Source organism: Pristis pectinata, chromosome 9 (genome assembly GCF_009764475.1).
Source record: "Pristis pectinata isolate sPriPec2 chromosome 9, sPriPec2.1.pri, whole genome shotgun sequence".
Lineage (NCBI taxonomy): Eukaryota > Metazoa > Chordata > Chondrichthyes > Rhinopristiformes > Pristidae > Pristis > Pristis pectinata.
The window spans coordinates 475,901-488,031 of NC_067413.1; the positions used below are offsets into that span (position 1 = coordinate 475,901).

General features: G+C 51.4%; 1 protein-coding gene across 1 annotated transcript in view; it reads right to left on the minus strand.

The window, feature by feature from the left end:
• The window catches only part of LOC127574418 (potassium voltage-gated channel subfamily H member 2-like), a 69,248-nt gene that overhangs the window by 34,891 nt on the left and 22,226 nt on the right, over window positions 1-12,131 (minus strand). The window contains 1 exon segment of the mRNA XM_052023423.1: window positions 9,977-10,188. Within this exon segment, the coding sequence (XP_051879383.1) occupies window positions 9,977-10,188 (212 nt within the window).

Genomic DNA, 12,131 nt, shown 5'->3' on the forward strand with positions numbered 1-12,131 from the left:
TCATCAATCGGGAAATTGAATTTAGGAGCCGAGAGGTAATGTTGCAGCTATATAGGACCCTGGTCAGACCCCACTTGGAGTACTGTGCTCAGTTCTGGTCACCTCACTACAGGAAGGATGTGGAAGCCATAGAGAGGGTGCAGAGGAGATGTACAAGGGTGCTGCCTGGAATGCAGAGCATGCCTTATGAAAGCAGGTTGAGTGAACTTGGCCTTTTGGATAGTCTGAGGCTCTTTCCCAGGGCTGAAATGGTGGCCACAAGAGGACACAGGTTTAAGGTGCTGGGGAGTAGGTATAGAGGAGATGTCAGGGGTAAGTTTTTTACTCATAGAGTGGTGAGTGTGTGGAATGGGCTGCCGGCAACAGTGGTGGAGGTGGATATAATAGGGTCCTCTAAGAGACTTTTGGATAGGTATATGGAGCTTAGAAAAATAGAGGGCTGTGGGTAAGCCTATTAATTTCTAAGGTAGGGACATGTTCAGCACAGCTTTGTGGGCCGAAGGGCCTGTATAGTGCTGTAGGTTTTTCTATGTTTCTATGCCCAAAAATAGCAGCGGGCGTGAGGAGTGGGAAGCAAAGGAGGAGTGAGAAAGGATCAGATGGAGCGAGTCCAGACTGGTGAGAAACAACAGACTGGGGACACTGTTGATGGAAAATGGAGACAAACAGTGAGGGCAAAAGTGGGTCCTCACACACAAAGGCAAGAGGTCGTGTGAGGAGGATAAGGAGATGGCAATTACTGTGTGTCTGTCCTCACATCAGAAAGTGCAGACAGGGCCTGCCCAATATACTACAGAACCAAGGAGGAAGTGAAAGAACAGGGTATTGGTCAGTTCCTCCGGAGACAGTAGTGGTTGTGCTTCTGATTTCTACTTTGTACCTGGGCTCACACTTCAACAGAAGCCGCTCCTTGTCCTGTCGACATTACTGCCGTATCCTTGTTGTAACTATGTCACTTTTGTAGTTACACGAGAATATAGTTACTTAGTGGTTGGAATCTGGAACTCACTGCCTGAGTACCGGTGGAGACAGAGACAACTTATCTGGATGAGCACTAGAACTACCAAGACAGAGAAGACCATGATCCAGGTGTCATTGAGTCATACATACAGGAAGCATACTTGCTTTAGGAAGCAAAAATCAGACAGGGCTCTGGAGAGTTACAAGGTAGCCAGGAAAGAGCTTAAGAAGGGACTTAGGAGAGCTAGAAGGGGACATGAGAAGGCCTTGGCAAGTAGGATTAAGGAAAACCCCAAGAGATTCTACACTTATGAGAGGAACTGGGTGATGATTAGAGTGAGGGAAGGACCACTCAGGGATGAAGGGGGAAACATGCCTGGAGGTGGAGGAGGTAGGGAGGTCCTTAATGAATACTTTGCTTCAGTGTTCACCAGGGAGAGGGACTTTGACGAATGTGAAGTCAGCATAGAACAGGCTAATGTGCTGGAGCGTGTTGAGATTCAGAAAGAGGTAGTGTTGGAGCTTCTGAAAAACATTGGGATAGATAAATCCCCAGACCAGAAGGGATATACCCCAGGTTACTAGGAGAGGCAAGGGAAGAGATTTCTGGGGTGTTGATGATGATATTTTCATCCTTCTGACCACAGGAGGGGTACCAGAGGATTGGAGGGTGGCAAATGTTGTTCCTTTGTTCAAGAAAGGTAATAGGGATAATCCTGGGAATTACAGACCAGTGAGTCTTACGTCAGTGGTGGGCAAACTATTGGAGAGGATTCTTAGGGACAGGATTTACAAGCGTTTGGACAAGAACAGTCTTATTAAGGATGGTCAGCATGGCTTTGTGAGGGGCAGGTCGTGCCTCATGAGACTGATGGAGTTTTTTTTTAAGAAGATGACAAAACAAATAGCTGAAGGTAGAGCGGTGGACATGGACTTCAGTAAAGCATTCGACAAGGTTCCCCATGGAAGGCTCATCCAGAAAGTCATGAGGCATGGGATCCATGGAGATGTTGCTGGGTGGATTCGGAATTGGCTTGCCCACAGAAGGCAGAGGGTGGCAGTAGATGGAGAGTATTCTGCCTGGAGGTCGGTGACTAGTGATGTTCCACAGAGATCTGTTCTGGGACCCCTGCTTTTTGTGAGTTTTATAAATGACTTGGATGAGGATGTGGAAGGGTGGGTTGGTAAGTTTGCAGATGACTCGAAGGTTGGAGCTGTCGTGGATAGTGTAGAAGGTTGTCGTAGGTTACAAAGGGAAAGAGACAGGATGCAGAGCTGGGCAGAGAAGTGGCAGATGGAGTCCAATCCGGAAAAGTGTGAAGGGATACACTTTGGAAGAACGAACATAAAGGCAGTGTACAAGGTTAATGGCAGGAATCTTAGCAGTGTGGAGGAACAGAGGGATTTTGGGGTCCACATCCATAGATCCCTCAAAGTTGCTGTGCAAGTTGATAGGGTGGTCAAGAAGACGTATGGTGTGTTGGCCTTCATTAGTCAGGGGATTGAGTTCAAGAGCTGCGAGGTAATGTTGCAGCTCTATAAAACTCTGGTCAGATCACACTTGGAGTACTGCGTTCAGTTCTGGTCACCTCATTATAGGAAGGATGTGGAAACTTTAGAGAGGGTACAGAGGATATTTACCAGGATGCTGCCTGGATTAGAGAACATGCCTTATGAGGAAAGATTGAGTGAGCTAGGGCTTTTCACTTTGGAGCGACGGAGGATGAGAAGCGACTTGATAGAGGTGTGTAAGATTATGAGGGGCATAGACAGAGTGGACAGCCAGCACCTTTTCCCCAGGGTGGCAATGGCCAATACCAGAGGACATCGGTTTAAGGTCAAAGGAGAAAAGTTCAGGGGAGATGTCAGAGGTAGGTTGTTTACACACAGAGTGGTGGGTGCCTGAAAAGTAAACTTGTTGATCAGGAACTAAAGTACATGTTGGAAAATGATATTATTAGACATTCTACTTCAAATTGGAGTTCGCCCTGTGTTATTGTACCTAAACCTGATGGAACTGTTAGATTTTGCACAGATTACAGGAAAGTGAATGCTGTAACAAAGTCAGATGCTTACCCTATTCCTAGGGTGATGATTGCATAGACAGAGTGGGAAAGGAAAAATTTCTTACAAAGATTGACCTATTAAAAGGGTACTGGTGTGTTCCATTAACAGATAGAGGACAGGAGATTTCAGCCTTTGTAACCCCTTCTGGATTGTATGAATACAATGTTTTGCCATTTGGAATGAAAAATGCTCCGGCAACATTTCAAAGAATAATTAATTCAGTGATTCATGGGTTAAACCATACAGATGCCTACATTGACGACTTAGTGACTGGGAATGATACATGGGAGGATCACATCTCTGCGTTAGAAAGGTTGTTTGAAAGACTTTCCAAGGCTAACCTTACAGTTAACTTGGCTAAAAGTGAATTTGGCCATGCCACTGTGACGTATCTTGGTTATGTTGTAGGTCAAGGCAAGCAAGCTCCTGTTCAGGCAAAAGTTCAAGCAATATCTGAGTTCCCTATTCCCACAGGTACAAGGACTGTTAGAAGATTTTTGGGAATGGTTGGATATTATCGAAAATTTTGTAAAAATTTTGCTGATATTGCTCTTCCCCTAACTAATCTTCTGAAGAAGGGAGTAAAGTTTGTTTGGACAGATTCTTGTCAAGAAGCATTTAAGAAGCTGAAAGCCATTTTATGCTACCATCCTGTGCTCAAAACACCTGACTTTGAAAAGCCATTTTCATTAGCAGTAGATGCCAGTGATGAAGCTGCAGGAGCTGTGTTGTTGCAGAAGGGTGACCTTGATGATATTGACCATCCTGTAGCTTACTTTTCAAAGAAATTTAATAAGCATCAAAAGAATTATTCCACCATAGAGAAAGAATTACTGTCGCTTGTTTTAGCCTTGCAACATTTCAGTGTATATGTTTGCACCGCTCAGAAACCATTGACTGTGTATACAGATCATAACCCATTGGTGTTTCTGAGCCGAGTCAAAAACAAGAACAGAAGGCTGTTAAACTGGAGTTTAATTTGGCAAGAGTTTGATCTCATGATAACTCACATTAAAGGCAAAGATAATGTGATTGCCGATTGTCTTTCCCGATGTTAAATGGGAAACATGTATCTGTACTAATCTGATAGTCTGTAGTTGTGTAGCATGATAATTATTAACATTACTAACTATGCGCGGTTAAAATTTTCTTGGGAAAATTTTTTTTTTAGGTGGGAGGTGTTACGGACTCAGTGAAAGTCCCTTTAAGATAGAGAGTGTGTGTGTATGTGTGTGTGGGGCGTGCTTACGTCAATAGAAGATAAAGGACGTAATGACGTTGTTGAAGAAGTCAGAAGAAGAAGAAGAGAGAGAGAGAAGGGAGAGAGACACCAGCCTGCTTGTTTTCTCTATCGATGGATGAGAAACAATAACTGTGTTTGCCACTGAAATCCATGTATGGAAGTTGGAAGTAATCCGGTGGAGTTCACTTTGTTGCTGACCTGTAGAAGGAAACAGGTATTTGTATGTGGACGACCACGGTTCGGATGCTTTTTGGGGTGAGGAAGTCACTACCGAGTAAACACTGAAGTGTCGTTTGGGTTCCATCGTGGAACATTTGGATTTCGTATGTACTCTCTCTATGTTTTTCTACATCTACATCTTATCTTCAGACAACGGTGGTTGTTGAAGAAGCCCTTGCTCATGTTTCACCTTATGGCTTGCGGAACTGAACTTTAAGAACCATTCCGGAACTGGGAGTTTTGGACTTTGTCACACACACACACGAAGAGTTTAGTTTTGGGGTTAACGTTCGAGGTTTAACATTTTTGAATTCTAACATACTAACATTTTTACTTTTATTTTACGTATTATCATAAGTAGTGATTAATAAAATAGTTTTTAACACTGAATCATGCTCAGTGTGTTTCTTTTGTTGCTGGTTTGTGACAAAGGTCAAAGGAGAAAAGTTCAGGGGAGATGTCAGAGGTAGGTTGTTTACACACAGAGTGGTGGGTGCCTGGAACACACTGCCGGGGGCGGTGATAGAGGCTGATACAATAGGGACATTTAAAAGGCCCTTAGATAGGCACATGGAAGTAAGGAAAATGGAGGGTTATGGGCTGTGCAGGAGGGAAGGGTTAGATTGATCATGGAGTGGGTTTATAAAGGTCGGCACAACACTGTGGGCCAAAGGGCCTGTACTGTTCCATGTTCTACAGCATGGAAACAGGCCTTTCAGACCAACACGTCCATACAGGCCAAGATTCCCATCTAAGCTCATCCCATTTACCCACATTTGGCCCATCTAAACCCTTCCTGTCCATGAACCTGTCCCAGTGTATTTTAAACATTGTTAATGTACCTGCCTCACCCACTTCCTCTGGCAGCTCGTTCCATAAACTCACCATCCTCTGGGTGAAAATGTTGCCCCACAGTTTCCTATTAAATCTCTCCCCTCTCACCTTAAACCTGTGCCCTCTGGTTCTTGATTCCCCAACCCCGGGGGAAAGGACTGAGTGCATTCACCCTATCTGTGCCCCTCCTGATTTTATACACCTCTGTAAGATCATCCCTCAGTCTCCTACGCTCCAGTGAAAAAAGTCCCAACCTGCTCAACCTCTCTCCATCACTCAGTCCCTCGAGTCCCAGCAACATCCTCGTAAATCTCCTCTGCACTCTTTCCAGCTTAATGGCATCTTTCAGCTCAGCAGGTGCTGGGAAATGGGTTTGGTGCAGATGGTACTCAATGGTCAGCCTGCACACAGTGGGCTGAAAGGCCTGTTACTGTGCTGTACATCTCCATGGTTCTGTTAACTTACCCCTCACCTCTTACCACCTCATCCCTCCCTCCTAACTCACCCTCCAGATGAAGGGTCTCAAATCATCGACTGTTCATTTCCCCCACAGACGCTGCTCGATCCACTGAGGTCCTCCAGCAGACTGTGTGCTGCTCCAGATTCCTGTGTCTGCCGTCTCCTGTGCCTCACCCACCACCTCAGACCCACACCTACGCACGAGTGACCCAAAATAACAACCTCCTCCTGGTCTGGATGACTTCATGAGCAGACTGAAGCTAGTGGTATGGACGGTAGTGCACACACACACCACACATGCACATGCGTACATGGCTCAAAAGCACTTACACATGTGTACACAGACATATGCAACACATGTACAACACACATGTACAATGCACACAGACACACACACAGTTGTACAACATACACATGTAATTGCACACATGCATAATGCACACAGGCTCTTACCCCACAGCCCCACACACACAGGTAAAGGGGAAGCAGGAATGGGGACAGAAGGAATGGGGACAGAAGGGTACCATCAGAAGCTGCCACCCCTCACAGGATTGATGCAGGAAGGGCTGGAATGTTGTCACTGGAGCAGGCAGAGGGGCAGCCTGACATCAAGTCCGTGGGACTGACATGCCAATCTTTCCTTGCAGCTGGAATTCTATCCATCCCGCCGAGACCCACCTGTACTGACCCTTCCCCTCGAGGGACCCTTCCCTCTGGGAAAGAGGCATCGCACTTACCTCATGAGCTACGATGCTCGAAATCCGAACCCCTCTCCTCAACTTCTCACCCCGACATTCTGCACCTCCCTGAGGCCCATCCGGAAATGGAGGGTCCCAGCCACTCGCTGACATCCCTCTCTTGCCTCAGATACTCAGTCACCGAGATCCCAGAGTTGTTCCACAAATATCTCTGGGAAAGGGGAAGTATGAGGGGTGCAATGTTTCCCAGATTCCCAGAGCCTTTCAGTCTGAACTCTTGGAATTCTTCAATCCCAATCCGAGCTCCCAGAGCCCCTGAAACCCAGCAGAGCCGGAGTCTCTCGGTCCCAGTCTGAACTCCCGGAGTCCCTCGGTCCCAGTCTGAACTCCCGGAGTCCCTCGGTCCCAGTCTGAACTCCCGGAGTCCCTCGGTCCCAGTCTGAACTCCTGGTGAATCCAGGACTGGGAACAGCTGTGAGCAGCTGCTGGATTGGGAATGCTGCTGCTCGCCTTGCTGCGGGCTGGGATCAGCTCGTTACTCTGGTCTCTGGACACACAGCAGCCTCCAGCTGAGGCCGGAACAGGAGGAAGCCTGGGAGAAGAGCTGGGAGGGAGGGAGAGTGCAGTAACAGGAGACGGCGGGGGGAGCAGCATATCCCATTAACCCTGCGGGATCTGAGCACATCTGCTGAGCCAACAGAGAGACTGAGTCCCGTTAATCCCTGACCCAGCACAGCAGGCATCTGTATCAGCTGGGCTTTCACCATGCAAACCTCCCAGTGCATGTCAGCTGCCCTGGGATGGAGAATATCCTTCAGCTCTGTGCAGGATTCGGACAGGGGCGGCAGCCTGGAGACCCAGGTTCTAACAAGGAGAGGAGAGAACAGTGCAGGAGAGTTGGGGGGGTGGGGTTCCAGAGCCCATTTGGCCCATCGTGTCTGGACCAGATGCAACAAGAGCCACACATCCCAACCCCACCTTCCCACACAGGATTCCTGTCCCTGCAGGTCACGGCTCCTCACGGACATTCCCAGGTCTGGGGTCAGTGTGATGGGGGTCTCTGCCTCTCCCACCCCCTCTGTGAAGATCAGACCCCACCTTCCTCTGGGGAAACATTTCCCTGGTCTCCCTTCTAACCCCTCTACTGATCACTGCCCCCTGGTCTTTCACCCTCTGCTGAGGGGTCTGTCCTATTTAGTCAGCACAGAAACAGGCCCTTCACCCAACTCGTCCATGCTGACCTTGGTGTTTACTTGAGCTGGTCCCATTTGCCCGTGTTTGGCCCGTATCCCTCTAAACCTTTCCTATCATGAACCTGTCCGAGTGTCTTTTAAACATTGTACCTGCCTCAACCACTTCCTCTGGCAGCTCGTTCCAGATACCCACCACCCTCTGTGAGAATCTTGCCCCTCAGGTCCCTTTTAGATCTATTCCTTCTCACATTAAACCTGTGCCCTCTAGTTCTAGACTCCCCAGCCCTGAGGAAAGCACTGTGACCGTCCACCTTATCTGTGCCCCTCATGATTTTATAAACCTCTGTAAGGTCACCCCTCAGCTTACTTCATTCCAGGGAAAACAGTCCCAGCCTGTCCACCCTCTCCTTGTAACTCCAGCCCTCCCGTCCCGGTAACATCCCCGTGAAACTTTTCTGCACCCTCTCCAGTTTAATCACGTCCTTCCTATAGCTGGGCGACCAGAACTACACACAGTGCTCCAGGTGCAGTCTCACCAACGTCTTCTACAGATGACATCCCAACCCTTGTACATCTTGCCCTGACCAAGCATTCCACACACCTTCTTCACCACCCCGTCTACCTGTGTCACCACTTTTGGGGAATGATGTACCCGTTCCCCTGGATCAACCGGGAAAGTGGCCCAAGTAATGGCAGGATGGAAGTTAAGTTGGACAAGTGCAAAGTGATGCTGGGTCTCTGTTCCACAACTCCCCGGGGCCCAGCGTTCCTCCCTTGCTTCCTGCAAGGTCCTGGGGTACACTTGGTTGGTCCCTCCGTCTCAGCCCTTCGTGATCTTATTAACCTTAGTTAAGTCTCCACACAGCGTTCCACAGAAAACAACCTTGGCCTCTCCAATCTTTCCTCAACTTTTCCAGTTGAGGCAATGTCCTGGAGAACCTCCTCTGCACCCTCGCCACATCTCTGCTGTTGGTCACAGAGCGGGACCACCACGTCCCTGCTGACCTTTTTCACCCACCTACACTATTTCCATTCCCCACATTGGGACTGTATCCTCCTACACCTCGTCTACCTGTGTTTGCCTCAATGTCTCCAAAACTCAGTGACTGTATCCGATTCCCCCTCCTCCTCTGCAGCAAGTTCCCGACACCACCCACTCTCCGTGTGAACAACAGAACTTTTTCCCCAGGGTAGGGGATCAAAAACAAGAGGGCGCAGGTTTAAGTTGAGGGGAAAGAGTTTTAAAGGGGATCTGAGGGGAAAGTTTCACAGATATAGATGGGGTTAGTGTAGACAAGCACGGGCAAGGTGGGCACGGGCATCACAGTGGGCGGCAGGTGGGGCGGGGCAGGCGACAGGCAGGTGAAGGGCCGGTTTCTGTGCGGACACCTCTGTGAGGATGAGGATACAACGATCCGTTCCAGCACAGGAGGAGCTGGGATTGGTGAGGTTAGTCCTCACACACACCGCACACCCCACCCCCCACCCCAGACACCGTCCGCCCCCAGGAAACATCCTCATCTTTGTGCTCAGCTTCTCTTAATCTTCCTTCTCTGGGGATTTATCTGCGGCCCCAGTAATCCTGCTCCGAGCAGCTGCTGCCTGTGACAGGACCGGCACCCGGCTGTGTCCACAGGCACACAGCAGACAACAGACCAGTGGTAACACCACAGGGGGGGCAGGCATGCACCCCACCCCTCACTGCCCGGGGGTGGGGGGGGGGGGGGGTGTTGGGGAGGAGCAGTCTCCTTGACCCACCACAGTGGGGAAGGTGCTGTGGGGGGGGGGGGGGGGGAAGAGTTCTGGGACTGAGACCCAGTGGGGACAGATTCCGATCCACTGTGTCCCCCCATCTCCTCACCCTCCCCAAGCCTCCCCACCATCTCCCCACCCCCGCCCCCCATCCCACCCCCATCTCCCCACCCCCGCCATAACCTGTCCCTGTCACCCACAGACTAACTCTGACTCTGCTCACAGGACCCCTGCCCCACCCCGATCGTCTGTGTGATCTCCCCCCCCCGCCACCAGTCTCCATCCCCTCATGGTGTGTGTGACCCTCACCAACTTTTACCAATGCCCCACAGAACATCCTATCCGGATACATCCCGGCTCGGGACAGCGCCTGCTCTGTCCCAGGACTGCAGGGAGTTGACGACACAACCCAGCATGTCATGGAAACCAGCCTCCCCTCCGCGGACTCTGCCTGCACTTCCCGCTGCCTCGGGAAACCAGCCAACACAATCAACCAACATAATTTGACCAGTCGGACTCACCTGGTGACCCTCTGACCGTGTTGAACTCACCTGGGTGACCTTGTCGGTGACGGTGTGGTTCCTCTCCCTGACCTTGGGAGTGATGATGTCCTGGTCACTGGTGGCCGGCAGAGTGAACCGATCCCCTTCCATGTCCACCAAGTTGAAGGTGATCTGTGGGATCTTGCTGACAGTGTGGGTCACCAGGTCAGTGTCCGAGGTGGAGCTGGGCAGTGGGGTTCTCAGCACATCCTTCACAGTCTCTGTAATCACCACAGGGCAAAACAACGGAGTCTCAAACGAGGGGATGTACAAGAGGGGGGATCCCTGGGGGACAGAGGGGCCGAGTGGTCTTCTCCACGTTATCCCTGCTTCTCCTGACAGACACTATCGGAACCGTGGAGCATTTCTAGGATTAGTTTTATTTGGGATAACAACACCAGTTTAACATCTGTCATTGAGAGTTATTATTGATCATTGATAAAAGTTAAACTCCGTCTGCCCCCGGCCAGCGCAACTCACCAGCTGACCACCCTGACGCCCGATACTGACCCTCCTCACAGTCCACACCACTGAAATCGTGTCACCTACAACCTACTGATCACACCATCTGCATTCCGACCCGTTACACCCCACAGGGGTCCCAGCACCGATCCCCGTGGTACACTGCTGATCAACGTCCCTCCCCCATCACCCCCACCTCCTATCACCCTCCGTTGTGGACCAACTATCCCATGGGCCCGAACCCTTGGACCAGCCGCCCATGTGGGACCTTGTCAAAGGTCTTACTGAAGCTACGTGGACTAGTTATCCCTTGTTATTCTCCTGGAAGGCCATCCCAACAGACCTCTCTCCCCCAGCCCTCCTCCCTCGCTCCCTCCATCCCTCTCCCTCCCCACCTCCCTGCCTTCCCCTCCTCCCTCTACCTCCCTCCCTCCCCACTACCTGTGCCAGTACAGATGCCGTGGATCAGTGTCACCGCCTGCCGTCCTCGCCGTGGTGTTGAAGGAGGCGGCCTGGTGGAAGTTGCTGAGGGGCGAGGGGCAGTGGGCCCGAGGCAGGGGGACAAGCCCAACACCAGGGGACTCGGGAGGTATCTGTGGGGCCTCAGTGAGGAGCGTCCTCCCCAAACCCTCCACCCTCAAACCTTCACCCAGCCTGTCACACCCCATCCCCTCCCCTCCTCACCCTCTCCTATTCACTCCCTCACACCCTCATCTCCTCCCCTCCTCACCCCTTCCCCTCCAATCCTCCCCTCCAATCCTCCCCTCCTCACCCTCATCCCCTCCCCACCATCTCCCCTCACTCCCACTCACCACCCTCATCCCCTCCCCTCCCTCACCCGTCCCTTCACCCCATCCACTCTTCAGCCTCTCCCCCTCACTCTCTCACACCATCCCCTCCCCTCCTCACCCCTACCCCTCCCCTTCACCCCCATTTCCTCCCCTCCTCACCACTCCCACTCCTCCCCCTCACCCCCTCCTCACCCCTAGGAGCTGCCTTTGTGATAAACCCCCAGGACCAGATGGGATGTCTCCCAGGCAGTTATGGGAGGTGAGGGAGGAGGTTGCTGGTGTCCTGAGGGTTTAAACCTTCACTGGCCACAGGTGAGGTGACAGAGGGTGAAATCAGCAACTGCAGTCCCTTCATTCAAGGGAAGGGGGATGGGCCAGTGGGTAGGGTCGGGATTAATCTGCACTCGGAGAGCTGGGGTTTAATTGAAGCTGCCCAGCACGGGAGATCCTGCCTGACTGATCTAATTTTTCAAAAAGGTAACATGAGATCCAAATCGGCAAATTGGATGCAAAGCTGGCTTGGCCACCAGAGCTGGTGGGGGTGGGGGTTGGAGTGAGTGGTGAGGGGTGGGGATGGAGGACGGTGGTGGGTGGAGGGTGGAGGTGGTGCTATGCTGCTGACATGGAGATCACTGGTGCTGTTGACTGTGGGGAGGAGAGTGGTGGGTGGTGGGCTGGCGTCAGTATCAGTGAGCTGGCGTCGGTATCAGTGGGCGGTGGGCTGGCATCGGTATCGGTGGGCTGGCATCGGTATGGGCGGGCGGTGGGCTGGCGTCGGTATGGGCGGGCGGTGGGCTGGCGTCGGTATCGGTGAGCTGGCGTCGGTATCGGTGGGCGGTGGGCTGGCGTCGGTATCGGTGAGCTGGCGTCGGTATCGGTGAGCTGGCGTCGGTATCGGTGAGTGGTGGGCT